Genomic DNA, 27,483 nt, shown 5'->3' on the forward strand with positions numbered 1-27,483 from the left:
TGTCAGAATGTTTCCAGGGCTCCGGTTTAAGTGTTTGACTGAAGCAAATTAAGGTTTGCCATTTAAAAATATATAATACAGACGCTTTAAAAATGATGCAGCCAGTACTTTTCCAATGCTCGACTAGTACAAACTACAGTATAAAGACCTGCTTCATCCCTGGTCAATAATCACAGAGTTATAGGATGGAGATAATCTCCAAGCTCCAGTAAGGGAAGAAAGAGGATACACACTGACGCATAAGGGAAGGTTGTCGATATTCACTTAACGGCTATCTCACCATTGCTAGTTCCAGTAGCCAGACATGAACAAGTCCCTACAAACAGCCTGTCAGCATGATTACCTCCCTGACTGGCAAAGTGATACGGGATCTGAAAGCTGAAAAGTTAGTTAAGTGTGCTTAACAGTTTGCAGAGCAGAGCAAGAAACGCACGCTCTTAGTCACAGATACTGAACCGATGCCCTCTGTATGTTCTGCCATTAAAATGGTTGTCACACTGAAATCCCGAATGCAAGAGACAAGAAAACACATTGCCTTGACCTGCATCCATGTGTCTGATAAGATGCTGGAATCAAATCAGACCCCTAACCAGAAAAAAATCATACCACCTAATTATTAAGCTACCAATCAGAGCGCAGTGGTGGTGGTGGGGGAATAGACAAGATTCTCCACAAGGCTAGACCTGCAGAACGCTACACAAGGGCCCAGCAGGTATAGGTGCTTAGCAGGTTCCCTGGTAGGGCATCTATCCGTAAACACACAGTGGGAAGTCTTGGCACCTCCAACACCTGCAGACCAGATAATCAGCCACCGTTTCCAGGGAGGAAAGCACCGCGGGCCCCAGCCAGCTGGAACTCTGCAATGATTGCCCCTGCAGGAGGCATATAAAACAATTTAAAAGCTGCTGCCTCTGAAAAAACATATTAATTATTGCTTCCGGCTTACTCCTCATCAGGAATTATTACCCCCGACTGGAACCTCCACACCACATGCAGGTTTCAAAGTGAGCGAATTAGAAAAGCACACGAGAAATCAGGTGCGAAAGAGGGTTCCAATTCGGTTTTACAAAACCGCAGGGTTACAGCAGTTCGGCATTTCTCCCTCTGAGGCAGGTAGTGGACTTCTGTGTCCATAGAACGCACTCGCTCCCATGTTGTCTTTATAGAAATGATTAAACAGGATGTGTGCATTCACAAATGATAGCTTACAGGACTTGACATTGCAGAGTTAATGAGTGATTGCTTGGTGCTCTTGAAAAGTGGAGGATTTCCAGCCCTGTAGGCTGAGGTGCGATCTTTTAAAGCAGGAGCTGGGAAGTACAGTAAGAGTTCTCCGCCTCGAGCCTGCCCAAAAAGCGCCCTCTCTCCAAGGGCGAGGGAGCCACTCCTATAAACGTTTCTCATCGTAAAAACACAGCAAAGTGTAATAAAGCACAGTGAAAGCATGATAAACGCATAGGCAAGCATTGTAAAAAAATAGCAAGGTATGGTAAATGTAACAGGGCAAGGGCTGGGCGCGAACCGGCGACCTCGCAACCCACTGCAAGCGAGCATTTTAACCACTGTGCAAAAGAGCCAAGCTCCTCTGCATTTGTTGTTTAAGAGCTTTTAACCTTATCTCATCTCACCGACAGGGGACAGAATCTGTAACGGCAGTGTACCACACAACACTGCCCGTTACATAAAGCACATTAACACACATGGCAAACCAGGGTAGACAATGGTAAATGTATTGTATAACCGTGGGAAAAGCATGGGGGAAAAACTGCAAAAACACCATGCAGTAAACTTTTATAAGGGAGTTTGAAATCGGGGGCCTCTGTGGCGAATCTCGTGTTGGGACCACTGAATGCAATGCTGAGATCGCCCGAGCATCACGAGATGAAAGGCTGGTGCATTAACCTACTGAGCCACCCAGCCCCTGAGCTTTCATCAGATTACTTGATCCGATGGCTGCCTATTATATAACAGCAGCATTAAGCAAAATACAGGTTTGGTGTTAAAGACAAGCTAATCACTGTGTTTCCCTGCTTTGGCAATGTTTAAAAGCCTGGAGCTTTGAGCTTTTTTTTTTTTTTTTTTTTTTTTTTTTTTAAGTAACCGCGGTTTTAATTGTTGGGGGAGGAATTTCTTACAGCACAGCTGACAAACCATTAGGAGGTTTTGTTTCGTGCGGCGCTCTGAAGAGACAGCAGTCTGCCGTTGGGTTTTGCTTTAACCGATGTTGAACGACGACTGGACTTGCCAAAAGAGGACGAACATCTGTGAAAGCGGTGAGTCTGCGAGGCCACGCCGGCAGCTTGGTATCATTAAGGAGGCGATCCTGGCTCTCGGACGGAGAGCAGCCTCTCTCCTTGTTACTGGCTTTGCGGAGGCAGTTGCACCAGATGTTTGTAACGATCTGCAGATGGAGGACAAGCACCTGCTGTTGGTGAAAATTAAATTGCTCATCTGCCTTTTTTAATTATTTTAAATTTCTTATGCCGTACGGTACTCTTTTTAAAAAAAACTAAAAAGAAATACAAGTATTTCTTTTAATAACTGTGATGCAGATCTGAGCAAAGTAAGATAACCCGAGCGTATCCCGCGATGTTTTCGTGATCATGCAGCAGCACACTGTTTTGCTAATCTGCTTCAGGGTCCCCGAACGGATTTCAGGTGCATTAACCATCAATTTAAAACACTAATGAAGCCTCTCCAGCATGAATTATGCATAGCTTTAACTAAAGTACACCATACCTTCCACTACAGAAAAAAGATCAAGTGTAAAAATGAACTATCCATCAGATATGAAGTGCAACACATTTTTCATCTCTAAAAATCAAGATACAAAAATCTCCATTTATTAAAACACAGCATATAGCTGTGGAACTACACCACAATAGATACCTAAATATCAAGTGGGGACTGTTTTTGTTTTTTTTAAATGTCTACCCTATATGGTTTGCCAGCCCTCTCCTTTCCATCCAATGGACTGTGATAACACTGCAGCTCGTGAAGACACTTGCAGTACACATCTACATGATTGTGAAGGCCCTAGCCAAAGGCAAAGGTCAAAACTGCATGGACACCTTCAACACCCTCAACTTTCTTAATTACAATCCTAAAACAGAGTTTGCAACAACTGTTATCAGATCTTTTATTTACACATTCACGAAATGTTTCTTCATGCACAACGCATTACATCCCCAGTCTGAAATCTACAGAGCCACGCACTGCCTTCTAAATTCTCCTCAAACACCCGCAGCCGCAGATCTCCACTTTCTCCGGAGTGCAAGCACAGTGATTGAAGAGATGTTCAAACCCTTTGAGGCTTCATTAAGCTTCGTATCAAACCTACAGATAAAAACACCCTCCCACCTTTCAGGGAAACACTAGCCTTTCCTGCAGCACAGGCAACTTAAATTTGCCCAGCCCTTTTCAAAGTGTTTTGAGTGGGAGGCATTATTCCAAAAGGGGAACCAATCATTCTGGACGAGCTCCGTGTCACAGAACACCGGCCTGGCATGACAGCGCGCTGTACACTGGGGCGCATCGTCCACAGACTCCGCAGAACAATGAGGCACGTAGGCAGTGCAACCTGGCAAGGGTACACACAATGCATTACCGGGGGCAGTGCTGTGCAAAAAGTGGGTTGGCAAGACCCACCTCCACAGCTCATGGAATATAATCCATTATACCTGTGCATAGTTTCAGCAAATGTTGGGTAAGTGGTTTCCTAGTTCAGCTGTGTATAGCGTTGTGCAGCACCAGGTCACACAGTAATGTGGAATTATACAAACAGATGCCCATACATGCATTTGGAGACAGGGACTATGGGTCAATAAGAAACGGTGTGCTGTGAGTCGATTCTAATCTTCTTCTTCAGCACCACTTTCTACCCCAAAGAAAGAGAAAACAATATCTAAAGTTTATCTTCTTTAAAAAATTAAAAAAGGGCAGACTTAAATGTCATTTTAAAATGTCAAATGATATTTTCTTCTCAGTTCTGACATCTTAAGTAGAACCATCACTGTCTCCCGACTGCCTCGAATTCACACGGGCTGCCCTTTCAAATCATTTAAAAAAAAAAAAAATTCTCTCTCTCTCTCAGCAATTTTTATTTTATTAAATAATAATAAAAAAAAATTGAAAAAACCAAAGTCAAAAGGCATATTATCTTTTAGTTTTGTTTTTTTTTTTGTTTGAATTCCCCCGGGGAGATGCTTTCTAAATGAAATCACCTGTTGAGAAACCACAACCACTCCCTCTGTGAAAGTTATTACAACCTGAAGGCACCTCTCCCAAGGGCAAGTCCTTTAGTCCTGTACATTTATGGAATGGAAAATACGCAGCTCTGAAACACGTAGCTCTTTTTTTTTTTTAATTCTCAACAGCTCCCCAAGCCAATTGAATTGGTCTGCTTCATGCCTGCAAAGTTCCTGCGCTGATTTTAATCATGAATTTTCTGTATGGGTTCCCAAACGCACAGAGACTGACAGGGACACAGAATAGCTTTTGCGTTGGGCTGAATTACTGAGGTGCTGTATCCCAGATATTTTCTAACACTGAAAATATCACACCAGTAGTTATTCCTGAAAAAAAAAAGTCAAATAAAAAAAAAAAATGAACTCACTATTTTGTAGTTTTAATTGGTTTATGTAAATATCATTCAGAAAATATTTTATATGAACAAGGGGGTGTTCCATATAACAAATACAAGCTGTCAACAGTTCCAGCATGAACACATCATCTACCCAATGTGCACACAGCACAGGAGGGCCAGGGTTTGAAGACTAGCTCAGTGTCTGGCACAATAAATAGAGAACTCAAAAGTAAACCAGATTCACTTCTTTACCACCAGTGCAATTCTGAATTCTGCACTACAATCCCCCACTTGTACTCTGAGCACCCCAGTCATGCTAAATGGTGGTTTTGGATGACATGAAGGCCCGTTTCTTTTTACTCACTCACTCGGGTCAGTCAGACAGACACAGTGCTTTATATTCTAGGAACACATTTAAAAATGCATTCATATCTCAAATTTCCTCATGCAGTTTCTAAGAGACACACAGTCCTGAGGCTTGACTGCAATTCTGCGTCGGAGTTTCCCAGCATATTCTAGCACAGTAAGTTTCAACAGGACTCGTGGGGTCAGGCTATAATGACCCGTGAAGTCATCACTAAGACTGGAGTGCAGGCCCCCGGTTTGAAAATAATCGGACTGCTGAAAGAGTTTCAAGGGGAAAGCAATTAGCTGCTGCACAGATCTGTGTACCTGCTGCGCGGATTTAAAGACCGCTTTGGTCACCCAAAAACGCACAAGGTAAACTGCAATTATTTATGATGAATTTACTACGAATTCAAGGCATTCGCTTCAATTACCTTTTTCTTCCTGGAGAAAAGAATGCACTCCTGCAATAATCATATAATGCACACAATATGCACATAATGCAATTAGCATAGTTACATGTGGAGAGTTTTATTTTAAGTGCTGAACTCTAATTCACTGTTGCTCAGTTTATTATGTTGATAGGTAAACACACAGGCCTGTTTGTGCCGGGTGTGCCTGCTCAGTTCAGAGTAGAGGTTTTGTTTTATACGATTAAATAAGCACACTCCCTCTGATCAGCAGTGAGCGAGCGCTGGGAGAATATTTTCCAGTTCAGTGTGCAGTGAACAGCCTCCAGACCATATCGATGGGTTTGACAACAAGCACACCCCAGAATGCAAAACAGGTCCTGAGAATCACTCATTTACACATTAAACACAGAACCATTGATTCCATCTAGGACTGTCAAGTGAAGATTGCTTTACTTGGAAGGTAAAACAAACAAAAATACAAAGCGATTTGCAATGCTGTGTTACAATGGACAAGAGGAGGACCGATACTAGATGCTCAGCTGGCAGGTGCTTACCGATTCATAACGAACTGCCTCACAGTGCTGACACTAGAGGCCTCTCTAGAGAAGAGATCGAGCTGCAGGTCTGTTTCACTAGAGAGACAGTGTGCTGCTGACTCCCTTACCTGACCTACTGTCCTTCCTTCTAAACTTACATTGTCTTTCCACTAGAAAAGCCAGGATCAATGGGTTTCTCACCTATCACTCCAACCTGGGTGCAACCGTTTCAAATTCATTTTAGCAATTCTACTAATTATATAATTAGTAGAATTGCTAAAATGAATTTGAAACGGTTGCACCCAGGTTGGAGTGATAGGTGAAAAACTCATTGATCCTGGCTTTTATATATATATATATATATATATATATATATATATATATATATATGCCATCAAACTAAGAAAAAAAAAAAAACAGCTTTGTTTATAAGCTTTGTTGTGCAACAGCCCTAATCTCACAACACAGCACGGTTCAGATACGAGACACAGTATTTGAACAGCAGTCCTGGCTGGACACTAACTAAATAACCATCACCAAATGAATTGTGTTTTTAATCCAGAGCTCGGGGCTGCCTCCTTTCACTCGCCGGCACCAGCCTGGGCTGCAATTTCAAGAGGGGGTTTTGTTTTTTCAGAATCCCGTTGAAAACGCACACAGAGTTTGCCCAGGTGAACTTCAAAAACAGAGGGCTAATCCCGTGGCTAGGAAGAATGAAAGGGTGAAGGAACGGGTTAACCTGCAGGTCGACGGCTCATCTCACAACATTCACATTGCAAAACAATGTAATCCATTGTAACCGGGTTCAAGTGAGTCAGAAGGAATTCTAGAGGGCAGTGTAACAAAGGAGAAATCCCCATCAGGTCCCTGGGGTGGAATTCCAACATTAAAAGGGTCGGTTTTTTACCATACTGGTTACCTTTTAAATGTTTGATGCATTTCAGAAAATACTCTGTGGACGCAGTATAAAGCAATTGCGGGAACATATGCAGTACTAATAAACGTGATTTATGTAGTACAGAGCTAAACACAAGCATGCATTTCCATAAAGGTTTAATTTACAAGGGGAGTCCTGGAAACCAATAAAAAAAATACAATTGCAATGCATAAAAAACAATTACAATGTACAAACAGCACGCTAAAAATATGAACCCTTTACTGTGCTGCTTGTACACCAATTGTTTTTTAAAAACATTGAAATTGTGTTTTTTTTTTGTTTGTTTTTTTACTGCTTTCCAGGACCCCCTTGTAAAAGAGGCTTCGGTGTCAATGGGTAAATCGCCTGGTTAAATAAATCAATACATCAAATAGGAAGACTTCAGTTTATTACTACATCGCAGTACTTGTTAACCAACAAGATTAAACGAAAAGGACAGCGCCCCCAGCAGCTGTTGTTGGGCTATGGCAGGTTGCCCCTTATTTGATTTACTGGTGTAAAAAAGGCTGAGGGATGCTTTGGCATGAAAAGGCGCTATATAAAATGAATTTGCTTGACTGATAATGTTGGCAGCCCACCAGGTATGCTAAATGAACTAATAACGGAGTCGCCGCTACGAAACCGGCACTTTTAAATTTACAGATCCTCACTCCAAAAGGCATTGCACAACATTAAAGCAGAAACGCATTTGAATGATGTGGTGTAAGAGCACATGAGGAGATCTGCGAGCACACTCTTTAAAACACACTCTCTCATTCAAATAGCCTTCATGTGTGCCTGATTTGAATGAAGCCGTAGAAATAAAAAAAAAAAAAAGACTTTAACTTGTTAGGGTTTCCTGTTGTCATCAGCGTATACCTTAACAAAATTTCTAATTTGCTTTTTGAGCTGGAACAGGCATCACTTACAACCCCTTACTGCTGCAAGTTCAATGAACGTGTCTGTTTGGCTCGCAGAAGGACACAGTAAAGGAGTAAACTATCTGGGGGTTTGCTTTCTGATTCCCTCACATTTTTCTAAACGCATGGAGTTGCAGCTTTTAGGGGGATCGCTGTCCTCGTCTGACTTGACCAAAGAGCAGGTCCTCGAGGCAGAAAGGGGTTAAACACCTTCTGAAACAACAAGCTTCTGGCGCCCGACCAGAGGGACATGGGAACCAGGGCAGGGGAGGTATAAAGGCTTGATTGTAGCGGCCCACTGGGTTGGAAAAGGCTCGTAGGCCTAATGAAACAAAACTCTGGCAGGGGCGTCGCAATAAAGGCTCGGGTCGAATAGAAAGGAGGGCAGCGAACAAAAGAGAGCAGAGTTGTGTCAGTTTAGCTAAATAAGCTCACTTTGTTGTGAGGCACCGTCAAAGCCGATTAGAATAAACCAATGACTAAGCATAAACCTTCCAAACTAATTACACAGTGCACCCTGTTTACAGATGGATGAGAATGTTTTTTGGTTTTTTTTGTAATGCTGTTTTCACCAAAGGATTGGGGCTACTTATATTTCAAGGGCTCCAGCAAAGAAAGATAAACCCATTAAAAAGAGGTTTTCATTTTGTTTTCGTGGATGATAAACCCACAACAGACTGAACAGAGGCACCTTGAATAAACATCCATGTGAATCCGGTGACCCCAGAGAGCAGGCATTCTCGTTTGCACTGCATATATCATTTAGAATGTTCTTTACATCTCAGTACAGGTCTCAGGGTTACCATCCTCTCACTTTAAGAGCACTGTCTCGTACATTCTTCTTACACAGGGACAGAAATCATTTCAATTTCACCCATTCCAGGTTTTACTACCAGCCTGATTAGCCACAGTGTGCAAGGTAATAACAAGCTCAGGTGTGTCTCATTAAACTCATCGTAAAACCAGAAATGGATCCGACTGCTGCCAGTGTCAAAGAGTTTAAAAAGCAAATAAAACCGAATTCAATTTATTATTATTATTTTAATTATTATTATCGTAACCGTGAAAGAGTTAACCCCTTTGGTTTAATCTATTCAGATACAGGCTACAATAGCTATTGACTGATATATCGCTAGTACTTGGCTCAGCTAATACAGACTAAAGTATGATATTTACACGCAAGAGCACACATTCTCAAGGTTTTAAATTCGAAGAAACGTGATTTCTGAACCCGTCGTAAACATGTTTTATTGCAGTAATGTTTTGGTCAGCATTTTTGTTGAAAAGTGTTTAAGACAATCAGCATGGTGACAAACCGAGAAGACGACAAAAAAAAAACCACACAAAACACAAACCAAAAAAACGACAAAGGCTTTAGCTAGAGAGAGAGAGAGAGAGAGAGAGAGAGAAACACAAGACAAAATAGAGGATTATATTCGATTCCTTGCCATCAGCCTTTTGCTCAGTTGGAAATCAGGAAAAGATTGGATCCTGTGGAGTCTAAAACCCGGAGATGTGAAAAAAACCAGCAAGGTGACTTAGTGAGTCATCAGTGGAGCAATCACAAACCATTTCACTTCAAGCCCCAAGTTCACATCAAACCAGGAGCAGTAAGTGAAACCACCAGCATCGCTGCTTTCCAGCCTTCAGCCCAGTTCCCAAGTTAGTGCTCTTTGATTTCCTCATTCCACAATTACTACGTTTACAGGCACAAGGAAACAATCCCTTTGTAAAATCGATTATTTTGAAATCGTAAAACAAACAAACAACAAAAAATAAAATCGCTGTGCATGACGAACTCAGAAAATCGGGCTCGGAAGAATCCAGGAGTCTGACCCGATGCACTTGAACCCCTCAGCTCGAGACTGAGCGACACGCGGGATTCCAAACAGGTAGCTTGAATCCCATTCGATTGCACACATCAGTGGGACGAACGTCACAATATACTGTGACCTTTAAACCCTGCTTCTCCACCTGCTCCAGTCAGACAGCAGTGCCCATACAGGAGTGCATTTAGCTGAAAGTTACTTAGGGACAAATGAACCGATATTGCACACATGCACACACGCACACACGCACGCATGCACACACGTGCACATATTAAGATTGCATTAAACAAACTGCTTGAGTAACTCCATGTGACACTTCCACAGTCATATCTGAAGCACACATGTAGGGTAACTGAACTGCTGAAAGGAGCACAGATCTCACACTGAGGTCTGCAAATGAAACTCCCAGGTGGTGCTATAATACAAAAAGCACAAAAAGAAGAAAAAAAAAAAACAGGGCTGTATGCAAACCAAGTACCGGTAAGGAAATAAAACTGTAAATCATGATTCATTCTTACTCAAGCAGCTGACAAGACACAAGCAAAAACACAACAGAAAAAAATCCCAGTGCTATTTTTAATACTTTCATTTTCAGAGAACACAGACACACTTTAGGACTGATTTAGAAAGCCTGTTTAAAATGCACAGGAAGCCGATATGCTCTTTCATCATCTCATCTGATTAAACAGAGAGCAGGTTCATCTGCCCTCCTATGATGACCGTCTATTAGCCTGTGCTGTGTCACTGAAGGCCCACGAATACAGTTTCACCCCCAGAGCCAGGACTAATTCCTTAATCATTTCTTCAAGGCATGTTATGATCATTTCCATGCTTTTCTTCAGGGTCATGGTGAATGGTTTCATTATTCAACTCTGTTTTAGGAGCAAGCCAAGCTTGCAACGGATACCAAGAAGCCCAGTTGGAAATTATTAACCTCTATACACAACCAACCGGACCAGGAAGACTGAAGATCAAAAGGAACCCTCCATTCATGCTATCTAGCCCGCCTCTTTATTAATCAGGCTTCCTGAACTGCGGGTGTTTCTAAGCTACGGAACCCTGGAGAAGTTCAAACTGACTGGCCTCCACCTGCCTTGTCTGGTGAAACAAACCAACCACAAAACAGGCAGTAAAAACCAATGCACTCCCCGCGGGGCACCCCCCCCCCCCCAGCAAAAGCCATCAACTTGGCACGACCAGGATTCGAAACAACAAGCCCCAGATGGCATGACTCAGCCTCCGCTCGACAGAGATTAACAGCTAATCAGAGCAGTAAGAGAGAATACATTTCACACCTACTCTAAAGCAACCCTAAACAGTTTGCCAGATGTCAAGAGGAGACAATATTATACAAAACGTAACCCCTTCCACCGGTCCCCCTGAAGCCATCCCATCTCAAATTCCCTTACCCAACATCATTTCAGACCTACCTTCCCAAACTGCTCGAAGTATTGCTTCACATCTTCCACTACTGTGTTTGCAGATAATCCGCCAACAAATATTTTCTTTGTTCTTGTGACCATCTGGAGGGAACAGAAAGAAAGAAATAAGCAACAAAAAAAGGTGCAGTTTAAACTTCATAAATCAGGCTTTTACAAGTCATAACAAAAAAAAAACAACCAAAACACAAACACGTCAGGACCTACAGACACAGAGAGGATGTCATTCGCCTTACACAGTGGAGAGGAATTTATATGCAGATAAAAGGTGATTAAGTTTGAATTGGCCATACAGTAGATGAATAGAAAACAGGATGCTGCTTATTCAATGCATCCATCCCATTGCTCAATCAAGATGTCAGGTCCCTGAGTACACCATGAGACGAGTGAGGTTTCTACTGACCAGAGGTTATGAAAGATCTCATTACAGCCCCAACCCATACCCAGCCTTGTGCAGTAAACCAGCGAGCCAACGTGAGGCTCACAGACAGCATCAAAGCAATCCCTTCTGCTCTGCATAACATCTTCAAACCCACACACAAAACACAGACTTCATTACCGATCCAAAGCTGCCCGGTAATACATTTGGGATGAGCCGCTTCGTGTTTACCATGAAAACACCGACACACCCGGAAAGAAAACTCTTGTTAATTTTTCAGACAACAATTAACTTGTCTGCCACACGCAGTGCATTAAGCCTCGATTAATCTGCAAAGAGAAATGCAGCCGACATCAAGAACAGGCAGTCACAGACAGAGCTGCCAGAACGCAGTCACAAGTCTGTATGCACGGCCCACACAACTGTCTCCAGTCGTGTAGGTAAATAACATGCCTGGTGAGCTCACACGAAGTGCAAATAGATCAAATATGCACCTACGGATGACTGTTTTGTTAAGAGGACAAACATATGAAACAGGGGAGGGGGAGAAAGTATTCATACTTATTATCAATCGCATGAATTAATCACGCAAGAGCCATTTGGTGGAATAGAAGTACCTCCTGTAAGAGACACACCCTCTGTATCACAATGTGTGTGTGTGTGTGTGTGTGTGTGTGTGTGTGTGTGTGTGTGTGTGTGTGTGTGAAATATCACGATCCGTCCATATGAGCACAAGTGATACACTAGCGTTTCCTTGGTGAATGTTCACACCATATACACGACTGACTCAACCTACTCTCAAGACACTGGGCAGGTTGCTTTTCTTTCAGAGGTTTTAACAAAACCACGATTGCACTTTTCCAGTTACGGAATTCCCCCTGAAGTATTGCTACCTTTATGTACAGGGGTGGAAAAAAGACTCAAATTGCCCAGCGGTTTGATCCATTCCTGGTTTTACGACAAGTTTAAAAATCAGGACGCACCCGAGCTTGTAGCCAATCAAGCTCATACTTAAATGGAATGTGTGAAACTGCTATGCAACAGGAGTCTCATCATGGGGTTGATCGTTTGTGTGTCTGCTGTTGTTTGGGTTCATGTCAAATTACAGAATTTAGTTTCACTCAAGAGATTTACCATGAATACCAAATAACCCCCCCCCCCTAGCCTCATCTCATCTCCTCTCATCCCCTGGCTGAACTATCCTTCCTCCCCCTCCACTCAAGCTAACAGACTCATCCTGTTAAGAGGGCTCATCCTTCTCCACACATGCCACTCAATAAGCTCCTTAGAATCCAGCCTCAGGCCCCTTCTGAACAAGGTCAGCCACGAAGCAAGTAAATATCAGTCTATCCATTTAATTTAAAACATATCTAATGCACAAAGAAAAGCACTGCTTCATCCCTGTCTCCAGCAAGTCAAAAAACACTTTTGAGAGATTTTACAAAAATAAAATACATGCTTCCGATTTGCTTTAACTCTGCTATGTTGTAAATTAAAAGGTGGATATATGCCATGGCTTTCTCCCCTACTGTATTTGCACGTGTGCTCGAATTGATTTGCATAGAAAACCCCGGCGATGCTGACATGCCACGCTGGAGCTCCTGCAATCTCACAAGGGAATCAGAGCTTGTGGATGGCAGCGGACGATAGCTATACATCAGCATCGCTCCCATTCATCACCGCCGACCTCTAATAGAAATACGAGCTGGTGCAACGTCAGTCTTCATCTCCCAGCCACGCTAACATTCTTCTACAGCTGTTTCTTCAGCTTCCCCTCCATAAATAATCGGACTGTCTTCCCGTGCTGATGCATTCCGAAGTCCAGAGCCTCTCCTGATAAACTTGTCTGCTGGGAGTTTCTTTGTCTGCCTTTATACTTTCTGACAGTACAGCCCTACAGCTGATGGAATTTCTAGCTCTCCTGAAAATAGTGGGATTGCTTTATCCCTTTTTCTGCATGGTGACAAGAGCAGCAAACTGTGGCCGCTGTTGAAGTGGACCCTGGACAGCTTCCCAGGTATCCAGTCTCAAATACAGTAGATTTTAATGAAGATTGTAGTGCTTCACCATCTCCGAAGAGAAAGAGTCTGGTCTAGGATTCTGGCATGTTTGTGAAGCTGCTATCCCGAACCTACAGATCGATAGGCTGGAGAACTCCAGTCTTAACTGCACATCTTAGTACCACCAAAATGCATCACACTCAATTAAAATAAAGAAATAAAACAGAACATACATTTTTATCCTGCTAGTCCTTTTTCACATGTACCTTTGCACATTCCATTAGCACTAGAACCTAAGGAATTTTGATAGAGTTCTCCACAGACAAGCAATTACACATCTCAACTACTTGTCAATAAAAATAAATTAATAAATTAATTAATTAATGAGACAAACTGAAAACCCATCCCCATCTGTCAGGGTCACAAAATTACAAAAATATAAATTCAGCCAGGAAACCAATGCAGTGATCGTCGCAAACGTGCAAAGTAAAAACTGCTACTCCTGCAGTCTCTATTAATCAGCAGCTCTTAATTTGTGGTTGTTAAAATTAAAGTCATTTTGTATTCATGCATTCATTCATTGTTTGTGTAAATGGCCATTACAAAGAATAAAGTGAAGGAAAGCAAAGGCGTGGTTTATTTATAGGACGGGTCTGCTGCTGCTGCTGCTGGTGTTTTTGCCTCGTCATCCATCACAGAGTGTGCTTGATAATTCCTGACATGTCGTGTAGCTTTTCCCCCCCTGCTTAGACAGCTGTCAGTGAAAGATACTGCTATGTGATTTCTGAAATGGGCAGAGTTCTTAGGTCTAGGTTCTGATAAATCGAAACGGGAGAGAGAGAGAGAGAGAAAAAAGAAAGAAATCTCCAGAAAAACTTCAGATGGAGGTATTTCATATTCCATGAGTTAAAAGTGGAATAAATAAACACACACAGACATCTAGAAAATGTACCATCCTGTCCCTCCCAGGCAATCAAAACACAATTCCTAGATGCCACAGGCAAACGCAGAACCAATTCTCAGAAAGAGGGGTGGCAACACGTGAAAATGTAATTTTTTGTAGAGCAGCAAATTCCTTCTGACAGAACACTGAAACGGTCGCATTGTTCAGGGAAACTCCAGCTAAAAATCATTCTATACAAAACTCTCCTGCGCCCGCATCTCAGAACTGACCTTACTGTGAAATGAGGCGGTCTGGCTAGATGTACCGCAGTGAGAACAGAACAGTTTGGTGAATCACATGTTGTACTGTACTTCTTAAAGCAGTCATCACAGTGGTCTTGATTAATACACACAGTACCTGAATCCAGCACTGCGGCCTGGGTCAGGTTTCAGGTCTGCTGAAGGATATGAATTTAAATACAAACATACATGCAGCTGTTCCAGCCTTCAGTGTATTGCTATTCTACCACCATCCAAAGGAAGAAGATGATTCTGGGTGTTTGCTAAATCATTTTCAATCTTGATTAACAGCCCAGGCTTTGACCCTTGTTTTGCAATGCAAATCCAGCCATTCCGTCCTTGAGAAAATCTTACCAGCTGTGGTTTCCATCTCTGCATCGGCTAGTCATTTATTTTACTGAATTCACATTGCAAAAAAAAAAAAAAAAAAAAAAAAAAATCGCATCATTAGAAGAGCGTTCTACTCTGCGAACTTGAGACTCAGATATGGTAATTGTACGGTTTTGTTACACAGCTAAACTTCAATCAGATTTTTAAGAGGCTCTGCTTACTGTAGAGCTGCATAGCAATGCGTCTGGTGGAGTAACACCATGGAAATATTCTCTTCAGTCTCTTTTAATAAGTTATTTAAATAGATGCAGATATTTTCATTAATATAATCACACTCTGTTATTCGCAATGTTTGAGTCCACTAATAAATTCAAGATCATTTCACATGGACACGTCTATATTCTGCGATTATTTCATATTGGGGTTTCATTATAAAGCCGAGGAAACACGAAGCCACTTTTTCAGGAACAGTGGCTTGAAACCCGGGTTCAAGGAGACCTAGTTTTCCCCTGGTGTGCCGTGCAGTCTCCTGAAACAACGTTCCAAGCCATAAAGGGGCTTTGTGTTCCTTCAGCTCAAGACTTCATACAGTAGACAGACTGTGCACCATTTACATAAAAAACATACACTCTCCTGTGACAGGCAGTTTTTATTTATTTATTTATTTTACGTACTTAATGATTTTGAACGCTCGATAATTAAAGCAAGATAATGTAGCTTGAAATATTAAATCAAAAAGCCACAGCTGATTAAAGGAGATCAGGCTGTGGTTCTTTAAACAAGCAATTCCATTCTGTTTACACATCTTCCGATTGTAACAGCAGCTGCTGCAAGCAAACCACATTTCACTTCTATTACTGCAATGCATGTGTGTCACCAACGTGATTGACAGGAAACAGAGCATGCCGCACTCCTTTCACAGCAGCTAAATTTAGCTGCAGTGTTCCAATTTGTACGTATTTGCAAAGCAGAAAATTAATGCAGTCATTTGAATGTGTTTCCAAGGCTAGTCAACAAAACACACACAGAGCTGCGTCTACACCTAACCGTGATTGACAGCCATAACACTGACTGACGGTGAGAGTTGATTAGATGATTAGCTGATTAGCCGACTAGCTGATTGGTTGCATTGATACCCAACTTCAAAAACAGAGTATTCAGGGAATTACTCCTCACACAAATCAGCTCTGCTGGGGGGCAGACCTCAAAACGGGCCATCGCCACCGCTTGAAAAAAAAAAAAAATACCCTCTCAATTCATATTCTCACTAGTTTCTCATTTTGAAAATGTATTCGGCCAAGACACTATGACACTCACTTCCTGTGTGCAGAAGGTATTAGGATCCCAGATCAGCATCACACGCCAAAACCCTGTTTAAGGTACGGTCTCAACCCCAGGTACAGGTATAGAACCAAGGCACCTCGGATAAGCAACTAAAAGAATCTCCTAGAAGGACCAGACCAGATGCTGCTGTTGCAAATTCCCAAACCGAACAAGCGAGAGAACTGCCATGCACTTTAATGCTCGCAGACAGACCGGACAGAATGTCACCACGGTTCTTGTGCAAGGACTGGCTACAGAGCAATGGAGTTTTATTCATGCTCAGCCCCGCATCTTGACCCCTTCGGATTATGTCACGTTGAGCGACCCATCAAACCGCGACCTCGGCCTCCCAAAAGCTGCCGCGATATTGTGCCTGTCTCAGCATTTTGCCAAGAGACAAATGTTTGGGAGAAATGATGTCACGGTCGTTCAATGTCACACGGTGGGAGGGGACCGCGAGGGGGCAACGTCACGCAGAAAATCCACAGCTACTTTTCCGTATTTAAAGGTTAAGCTGTGGAATACACCATAAGTGCCGCTCTGCTTGCTTTGAATTTTTATGAGGTCTCAAACAACGTGACATTAGAATATAACAGTGTGTATCTAATGTAACATGCTTACATCATGGAAGGAGGAGGGTGGAAAGAATCCTAGTGGCCCAATTCACACAAGAGGAGTTAAACAGAGGCTTTAATTGAGAACAATTAGAATGAGAAGATGAAGAGCCAAGAAAAGACTCATTGCAAATAACAGCTGGCAGGCCAGAGCACTTGAGCACAAGATTACACTCTGCGTTTGCACAAGGCCAGCTAACAACAGCAGTCACAAAGGTACAGTGCATAGATCCTTTGTCAAACAGCAGTCAAAAGGAAAATGAGATTCTCGCTCTCACAATGATGCAGCTTGCAAACCAGTCAGCCCTAGCAAGTTAAAGATGTCTATCTGCATTTTTTTTTTTTTTTTTTTTTTTGTATTAAACCATGTTAAGCGAATGCTCTTTTTATTTTTTATATTATTATTATTTAAAAGCCTGTTATTCAGACCAACCATGGCGACAACCCAATGTAAAAACACTCCCTGGTTTCCTTCCCTGGAGAGGCGAGGAGACAGACACAGGCAGAAGGATTGGTAACAGATCCCCCAATTATCTTCCATACCTTCCGGGGGCGGGTATCTTGAAAATGAAAACCTTGTTTAAGCTTTTTCTTTCTTTTGTGATGTGCACTTCCGTTGAGCAATCGCTGGTACCACCCTGGCACAATATCTAGCAGACAGCTGTTCTTTCAGGCTGGCTTGGAAATGTAACAATACTGGAAGAGACTGCCAGGTTAGGTCTTTCACAGGCTCCGATTGCACAGACCAATACTAGGGGTTGACTGAACAGACTTAGAAGAACTGGAGAGGCTGAATGCTGTGACTTCTAAAGCACAGGGATTACTTATCCAAATCAAGAACAGCAGTAATAAATGTAGTGGCTGCAAACTACAATACAATGCAACTGCAATAGCATGGCTTCATCACACAGCAAAGCAGCACACCTGGAGAGCATGCCGAGGGGAGCCCACTAGCACGGCTTCATCACACAGTAAAGCAGCACACCTGGAGAGCATGCCGAGGGGAGCCCACTAGCACCAGAAAAGAGGGATGGGAACCAGAAACATGCGTTTCAAATCTATAAAACAAAAGAGAACATGAAGATGCGCCCCTCAAAACACCACTGAAAAATTAATGTATGCTAATTAAACACTTGCTCCAGGCAAAACTGGGAAACTTTAGCTGGGGAGTAACGAGCACTTAACATATTACCAATGCTATTACGCTGCCAGCACTATACATTTATAAAATGATTGGATCTTTTTCTCTTTAAACAGGGCATTTGATTCACTTCATTCATCCCGCTGGTAACTGTTTAAAATAGGGCACCAATCCATGTGAATTCCTAAAGCACTGCACGGGACAAATCACCCCAAACACCTGAGCGTTTCTGTTCATCTCCTAACGAATACTCTTCTCGTACCCATCTTATGACGACACACGTCACATCTGAAAATACAACCAATATTCAAAAGCAGTTCAGTGCAATACCACATGAATAACCGCTCTGTTCTATTAAAATGAATATGGATTTTGCAGGGTCCATTAAATAATAATTTTCACAACCCATTTATCACAACACACACACCTTTTAATTGATTGTGATTAGGATTTCTTTAACGAACTCCCAGTTTTCAGTTGCTATTGATTAGATGATCAGAAGGATGACGTCAGATATACAAGCTCCATACAATATACTGGGTTTGCAGCTAAAGCAGCCTCTCCACTGATCAATGTTAAACAGGTCAGTAATCTATACGCCTGATTCTTCTGCTCACTGAACAAGAGCCTTGTCTTTGTGGCCTGATCCATACTGATGATTAGAATTGACTAAAGCAGTATAAATAGACGGATAGATGCACTAGTGGGCTGCTCTCCACCAGACATGAGATACGTACTGCGGACAACTTAAACCAAAAAAAAACAACGCTTCTTTGTCACTTATTAACACCTCACAATGGTGTCTGTTCAACTGATCGTTATTTTGTCAGTTCTAAGATCATTTGTAAACCCCCACCAAGGCCATGGAACAACAACTAACAGCTTAATAGTGCAGTGGAGGGCTTAAAAAACAGTCAGTGTTGAGATCTGTGCAACCGAATTGTGTGTTAGTCGCTTACTGCGAAATGATTGCATTTCCACATATTCGTTATTAGGAGGAGGAGAAGGTGACTTTTAAAAACACTGGCCTCATTTTCATCCTGGGTGGCTAGGGAGGAGTGCCCACCTCGGGGATTAATTTGCAATTATGACAATAGCTCTTACACAGACAGAGTCTGTACTAACTGCAGGCTGCTGCTGCTGCTGCTTTTGCTTTTAAAAAAATCGCGCAAAAGGCAAAGGGAGAGATGGCCAGCGAAAAGCTGCATCTGTCGTTTTCAAGACTGCATAGCGGGGGAAGGCGCGGTTAGCGTCCAGGAGCTATGACACAGCGGCACATCCGTCAGTTTCAATGAGACGGACTCTCTTACCAAAACATGATAGTTAAGAGACGAGCCCACAGACAGCTCTGCATGTACTGATGACAAGACCCGAGCTTCTTACCTATGCGTTGTGGCTAATTAAGCTGATACAGCAAATCTGTGAATAGGTGAAACTGCTGTGCTGTGGGCTGAATTCTGTTGCATAATGTATGCTGAGCCTATGGAAGTGCGTGTCATGTTTAAATTTTTTTTTAAAGTCCTGCATTGTTCTGTCACATAGCGCTTCCTACACTGTACAGAGATTCATGCTCCCTGTCCGCGTCTCATGATAAATCTGAAAACTGATTAAATTCCGTCATTTTTGTTTTATGACTTAAGCCGCGCGCTCATTTGCAGCTAGACCATGGCACTTAATTACGCTTCAACCGCCAAGCCGCAGCCCAATAATTACCCTCTGTTCATTTTAAGATGATCAAATTACACCCATTACAAGATCAAATGTAATCAAAAAGAAAGATGAAGCAAAAAAAACCAAAAAAACACAAGCATACATAAAAACAACGGAAAACAAAAGGGCAACAAGTCCAAGGTTGGGTTACGCTATTTCAATGTGTCTCTCCCTCATTCAAATCAAATGATATCTCTCCCTCTCTCTCTTTAGCCTGTTCCCATCTCTCTCTAGGACAGCTTCCTGCCAGGACCTGTAACAACACTGTGAGAGTGCTGCAATCGGCACGGCGATATACTGTTCTAGAACATTCAATACAATGTAAGAGAACACTGAAACACCCCCCCACCCCAGTCTTCTATAGAAGTGAATAAAAGCCGCTGCTCTGCCAAACAGGATCTATCAGATAGAGGTTCTTCTGTTCACTCGCCTTTGAGATTGCACAGTACTTGTGGCTACCAAGACCTCAACCGGGCAAATACAAGAGGAGAGAAAGAAAGAAAGCATGCAAGCAAGCTCTAGGAGTACTTCAGAAGGAGGCATTTCATAGGCATGATTTTAAAAATCAAATAAAAACACATTTTAGTTTTCTAGAAAACGTACCATCCTGTCTCCCTCAGCCAATCAAAACACCATTCCTGCAAACGCAGCTGCAATTCTCAAAATGAGGGACGGCAACAAAAAAATTCAACCCACAGCTTTTCAATTATTAGGCAGCCCATAAATGCTTAGTTGTGGTTCTGCGGTAAAGAATGTTTTGTTCTCAATAAACTGGTCTAAAACCACACAGCCTGTATTTACCGCCCACCAATCCAAAAATGTTTTTAAAAATATTTAAAACGACATTCAACTAGTGACCACGTTTGCCTTGAGGTCCCAGAAGCCAGTGGCCATTCCAGTATTACACAATGCCATCCCCTCAACAAACACAAACACATTTCATGAAGGCTGGTGGTCAAGAGGTTTATTGTGTGTGTGCGCAGGACTTGCTAACACAAACACCCCTCTGTGTCATTGTGTGGGGAGTGCTGTATATATAAAACTCACCCCCCCACCCCCCCCCAAACGTCATTTTGCTGCTCTCAGACCAGCCTTCAACAAACACACATTTCATGACCGCCATCCGAGGTAAACAAGCACTGTGTGTTCAGCCCTTGTTTATTTAATTTTATCCATCTAATTTCATTTCTCATTAAATGGTTTTTGGGAATCCACAAGGGATGCCCTCACAGGCCTCTGAGCTCAGTCTGCCACGGCCCAGACACGGAGTCTGGAGGCTCATAGGGCAGAGACTGAAGCTCTCTGGAAAAAGTGACACACAGAAACGAGGGGGAGAGAGAGAGAGAGAGAGAGAGAGAGGAGAGAGAGAGAGATGCTCTGACATATCACTGGACCAGAGGGCATTTCACCCTATTAAAATCAGCAGGATGATTCCCATCCAATCATGAAGCGCAACGGGGGGCAAGGGGGGGGGCGTCACATTGCCTCTGACAGTCCCAGGGTGGGGGATGCTTCTCCTCATCACGCAACAGCGAACCCTGCTGGCCAGACAGAGAGCACATTCTGAGTGGATAAGAGGCAGGGCTGGTCTCTGTTCTCCGGGATCGGTAGCCCGCCCGCCTCTGCTCTGGGCTGCTCGGTGTAAAAGCGATTCTGGCTTCAAGCTCATGAGATCGGAGGACGCTCACACGCCCTCAGAACGTCCGTGCTGTGTGAGGACTCGCTGCGGTGAGGAGAAAAAAAAAATGATTGGACGTTCCTAACTGGGGGGGAAAACACCAAACAACCCAGGTTCTACATTCTAGTTGATACGGCTTGTCCTATCTGGGGAGGACACCTTTTTTGTTCAGCATAAACACCAATGCCCTTATTCTCTCTAGCGTACGAATCAGGTGAAAGGGAGGGCTCCTGGGATCTAAACCATGTTCCACACAGCACAGTTTCGATGGAGACCAGAAGCCTTTGGGACATTTCCCCTAGCAAGCACACACAAACAAAGGTAGAAATCAGAGGAGTACCTTGTATTGCCTTTAGCCTAAAATACATGCATCATTCCAGACGGGCAAACAGGAACAACAAAAAAACTTCCTGAATCTGCCACGTCTGCAACCCACAGCAGGTTCTGTGCCGATTATTTACAGTGTGGAGCTAATTGTTAGTTACGAGGGTCGCACGAATCACAACAACACCTACAGTGCTACTGCAATATCCAGAATCCAAATATAAAGAGAGAGATAACGTAAACACACACACGGCAGGTGAAAGTGATTGAAAGACTGTGGTGCAGGTCTGCACAGAAACGGTGCTCTCAGAGCAAGATGAAGAGTTCTGCAAGGGGTCGTGTTACAGGTGCAGCCTAACGGGAGAGGAAGCTTGATTAAACCACAACACCGTGCGATGGGTTCATTAACCTACCAAGGAGAGGCCTGCCGGAACCTCTTAGCTTTCTCCAGTTGTTTTTCCATTTAAGAAAAAAAAAAAAAAAGTGGTTTTCTGGCTTTGCAGTAAACCTGTTTTTAAAAGAATCTACCACAAAAGATAAACAAATGTTTTCAAAATGAGCTGACGTTACAGACCAGAAATAAAACTTGCCTTATGTACCGTATATACAGTAGCTACACATTATATATATATATATATATATATATATATATATATATATATATATATATATATATATATATATATATATATCTGGTCAAATTAAAAACAGTAGTGAAAAATGCATGAGGATGCAATGAGCACAGCCTATATTTATTTGCTTCCACCAGCATTCCTGTCTAAACTTGCAGGATACTTCCTTTCGGCAGCTGAAGAATTTCAAGACACTCAGAGTCACCTAAGCCAGCAGGCATCACTTCCAACCATTTTTGACAGTTTGGCTATTTTCATGAGAAGTTATTGGAAAAACACAGACTCTTGCCTGACTTTAATCCTCAGACCCATGCTCCTGCGTATTCAGTGACATTTTCAAACTACTTCTCTAGTAGCAGCTTTTTTTTTTGTTATTAAGGTAACAGTATATTTAGTTTGGAGAACTTTGGAGTGTTGGACAAAGCTGGGATTGGATTGCAGTTCGAGGAATTCCATGGAAAGTTCAGGAGGTGTGCGCACTCAGCCTGCAACAGCTCCAAAACAAACTGCTGTGCAAAACGCAGCAGCACAGCCTGCCCACCCCCGGACAGCTCCCCGCTGCACGCTGTCTTTAGTAATAAAGAAAGGCATTCTATGAATGGCCCCTGATGTCACCAGAGAAACCACTCGGTAATTAAAGAGATGTTTTCCTAGCTGCTAACCCGCCCCCAATTAAAAGACGTCCGTGGGCTCCGGAGTTCACCCTGGCTTCCTGGGCAGCTTTGCAAGTGCAAAGCAATCCGTCAGCTCTGGAGGTGTTGCCTCAGCTTGTTCAAGCAGCGGAGTTGAAGGGGCAGGAGTTGAATGCGCTTCAGTTACACATTGAGAAGTGGGATGCACAGAGTTTGAGATTTATTTCTTAATGTAGCGTTCATGAAAAGGTGATAGACAGTGGCACTCCTACAGTCAGGCTAGCTAGCTAGCTAGCTAGCTAGGGCCACTCAACCCCCCCTGCTATTCCTGCCTGGGTCACTCAAACAGAGATTGACAATCGTGCTGAAACCATGAGATGCCGTTCAGCTTCACACACACAGAAGTGCAACGTATATCTATAACTTCCACCATACCTTTAGATCAGCTATAGAACGTGTGTGTTATGACTTGTCAGCAGTACACACATTTTACACTCTCAATGATCGGTTCCTTTGAAAAATGGTTTGGGCCCATCAGAAAATGTGTCAGTTGATCATTTTTCGGACCCTGAAGGCAAAATCATTTAAAAAAACAGAAACGTCCTTGAAAGAACAGAGAGTTTTGATTGGCTAAGAGGGACAGCATGACTTACAATGATATTAACAAGACTAATACACACACATGCACACACTTATTAGGACGCTGAGTGATCTGAACAGCGGACCTAAGGCAACATGTAAAACACTTTATCATCAAGCATTTCAACAGAATATGTGTCTAACAGCTTCCACTGGCCAGGCTGAAAGGTCATCCCATTGTCATTTAGTACTATTGACGTTATCTTAATTTCTCATCGAGTGACTGCAGCCTGCATTAGCGTTTAAAAGGTTTGCAATGAGCGATCTGATCGAGATTTAAAATGTCAGTGACAAAAACGGCCGCACTGATAAACGTCTTCATGCAAAAAAAATAAAAAATAAAAAAGAAGAATAAGGTGTGAGCAAGCAAGGAAATCTGCTGTGTCAAACCAGCCAATTCATTTCCTTTTCAAACCCAATGATAACAAGATCCCTTCTGCAACGTCAACCTGGCCCAGTTGGCTCGCAACAGCACATCTGCGTCTATATTAGCGATCCGAACAACTGGAGAGCTTATCCCTCCAAAACGTCTAACCCTGAGCTCACGTCGTCGTGTTTGTAGTGTGTGGAGTTAATGTGTGGGTCTACAAAATCACCCCTGGGGAAATCCCAAATGAGTTAATAAGAGTCAAAACAGCAGCGGTACTTCGATCCTCCAGTCATGTGTTCCACCGGGGCAAAAATGATTTTGGATTACTATTTGTTTATTTAGCAGGATTGCTTTGCAAATAATCACATTCAGGATATAGACGTCTGTGGAGTTTCTACAGCGTTTGCTCCAGATCATCAAGGGGTCGAATAAGAAGAGAACCCTAAGTGAGTTAGAACAGGGTGCTTGGCTAATCGGCCTGCGTTCAGGTTAAGAATGCTGCTTCAGTGAGCCGTATCCCTTTCCCTGCCTTGTTTTTAGCAGTCAGGCCAGACTGAGACAGCCTGGTAGGATGCCAAGAGGCTGTGTCAGTCAGAGCAAATGCATCTGTACCACGTGACACTGAACAAACGATTCAGGAAGATCACATGAACGAGGGCCAGAGGGAAGCTGTTCAAAAATCAGGACATGTTAGAAAACATTTCTTCCTGTTACCTGGGATTATCTACTGGGAAGAAAAAAAAGGTTTACTGGAACCAGTTCAGCACAGATCATGCATGGTGTGACTGCTGTTGCTGGGATACTGACTGAGGAATCTATGCCAAACTGATCATTCAACTGGATTTCAACTGTAGCCGCTTTACCCAGTTTAAAGTATCCCAACACAGAAAACAAAGCAATTTGCAAGTCAGGCTCCCATGGGGAAGTATTTATCCCCACTCCAGCTTGAAGCATGCGAGAGACTGGTAGTGTGAGAGTTCTCCAAGCCTCGACAAACCCAGACAGCTCCATTACTGCAGCATGACCCCAGAACTGTGGACCTGTGCCTCCAGGACAGACATTTATCACAACAAACAACAAACCAGTGAGCTCCCACTAGATCCTGCATACTGAGCAACGCGACTGCAGGAGAGGACAGAAAAAAAAACTCACGCTGCTGGCAACTCCAATATAAATGTTAATTGAGTTCAACGAAAAAAAAACAAAAAACACAGTCACACTTTTGGAATCTTGTATGGCGTTGGGTCCAAGACAACATGCTCCTTATAAATACGGAGCAGGAGTTGTGAAGTGAATGAATCCCCAATAGTTTCTCCTATAAAGTAATGCAAACAAAGAGGCTTTGACGGCCTTATTGAGTTTCTATCACATTCAGTTTTGTGCGCCTGGGGGAAGGTGGAGGAAGGGTCAGGCTGCAGCAGCAGCAGCAGCAGCATCCCCCTCCCAGGACTGCACTGCAAAGACAGCCCTGAGCTTGCTAAAGTAAAGAGCCTTTCTTATCAGATAAACACATAAATACATTAGAAAGACCAACAAAAACTGCTTGAATTATAGGGAGGTGCAGTCAATTTAATTTATTTTTTTTTTAATCTTCTGCGTTGACCCTGTCGATGATGACGCTAGTACTAAAGTCCCGTTTTCGTTCTGTTTGTGTTTTTGGTTTTTTTTTTGTAGTCTGTACAATTGTATATAGTCAATAAGAAAGTGCGTATTTCATAGTTCAAAGAGTGAAAAACCACAGAACGCGCTATTGACCGCTATTACCGCACGTCACAGATCAGGTAATACTATGAAAAAGACAGAGGTCTCAAGTTTACATGTTGCACGCAGACTGACTGCAACCACCGCCTCGTCCTTTCAGCTTGCAATAGGTTCCTTCCTGTGGTGCATTGTTTAGGAATTGCCCTGAACTTTGGGACACACCCTAGTGCGGTTCTCCTGCGACAATGCAAGGTATTTTATATCCTTAAACCATCTTTGCAAAGCACAGTGTGAGCGTGCACGATTTCAACTCTCTTTGTACCAACACAGCAGCTGCAGCTCAGTTCTAACTTGTTCAAAAGGAAGTAACAAACCTTTGAACAAATAACACAGCACGGGGCAGCAGATCTGTTCTCTTACTTCGTTTGCTGCTTCCGTTTAAATACTTACAGTACACCCATGCATTTTTAACAAGGCATCATTAAAGGATTTAAATAAACAACTTCTTAAGCAGCTTCCGGAATCCAGCGAGACGGGAGCATTTCTTAAACGCTGTCTGGCTTGCTGTACCGCCATTCAACGAGGCACAGTATCCTCCTCAAATCTAAAGCTGGTGCCCTTTGCTTCAGGTCTCCGATGCTCCAGCCAGATTCCAGGTACAGCACCGAATGCCTCGTGCATGCCTGGTTTAATTCTAGCAAGGCCAGGTGCATTGCCAGCGTGCTTACCTCTGTGTTCAGGTTAGAACAGCTGTCGGCTCTTTACTATCACACCCTGACAACCAGCGCACTCCTTGCCCTACACCCACAGCACCGTGACAATATGAATTAAGAACTGCATTCACCTCCCTTCAACCTTATTCAAGTGTTCTTAATGGTCGGGGGAACAAACCCACAAGCGTTCCCCCAGGACACCCACCCACTCGTTATTAATAGATCTATGAGCACGATGATTTGGGAGCACTTCTGCCTACGGGTATGGAATGGGGGTGGGGGTGCTAACACCATTGGAATGCACAGACCAGATCTACACCGTTCAATCTATAAAACACATGTAGGTTTATATGGTGACAGGCAACAGCATTCAGCCTCAGTAGTTCTTTATATTTCCTCTTTCGGCTGCTGGGCGCTCTTCACAGACGTTTCATTTACAGGCTGGCTGGCAACGTGTCTGTTTGAAGTAAGCACTGTAGTCCACACGGTTTGCCTCATCTTAAAAACTGTCCTTCTCTCAGCCAAAAAAACAAATAAGCAAAAGCTATGTACAAAAAAAAATGAATGAATAGATGAATAAATGAACGATACATATTTTTTTTCAGGTTTTCTTTAGGGTTTAATTTCCTCGTTATGGGATCCACAATTCAGTGCTTGTACAGAAATATTTGTAATGAAATCTTTTACGTCTCTACTGTAACGAGAACTAAATAAACACACAGCGTTGTGTATCCTGCAGTAGACTGAGATTACGATCTGCAGTTGAGTGGCATGGTCCCTCCCAAACCTCTACGCGAGGTCTGCAGTGTTAAGGGGTTCAATAACTCAGATACACCTTGTCAAAAGAGATTGGGGCTGTAGATGCATGCAAAACCTGCAGTGCCAACTTGGATTTCAGGCGTGTCAATGTATGAACACAACTAATGCCGGCACAGACACGCAGTGAGATCTAAATTTAGAACACTTTCCATGCTGTGCAAATGGGGCCGGACAGTGAGCTGGCAGAGGAACTCCGACCTGCTTCACCAGACCTTCCCACGATCCTTGCTTTTCATCGTCCTCCTCCAGCTCTTGTCTCTTTGTTTCCAGACTTGTACAGCATGCAGGAACACCCGGCCCAGTGTAGCAGAGT

General features: G+C 43.0%; 1 protein-coding gene across 10 annotated transcripts in view; it reads right to left on the reverse strand.

Annotated features, from left to right (window-relative positions):
• The window catches only part of LOC117964284 (RNA-binding protein Musashi homolog 2), a 159,462-nt gene that overhangs the window by 111,768 nt on the left and 20,211 nt on the right, over positions 1–27,483 (reverse strand). For all 10 annotated transcript variants that reach the window (XM_058997878.1, XM_058997876.1, XM_058997872.1 and 7 more), the window contains exon 6: positions 10,971–11,067. In XM_058997878.1, coding sequence (XP_058853861.1) covers positions 10,971–11,067 — 97 coding nt within the window. The remainder of the gene's footprint in view (positions 1–10,970; positions 11,068–27,483) is intronic.

Source organism: Acipenser ruthenus, chromosome 24 (genome assembly GCF_902713425.1).
Source record: "Acipenser ruthenus chromosome 24, fAciRut3.2 maternal haplotype, whole genome shotgun sequence".
Lineage (NCBI taxonomy): Eukaryota > Metazoa > Chordata > Actinopteri > Acipenseriformes > Acipenseridae > Acipenser > Acipenser ruthenus.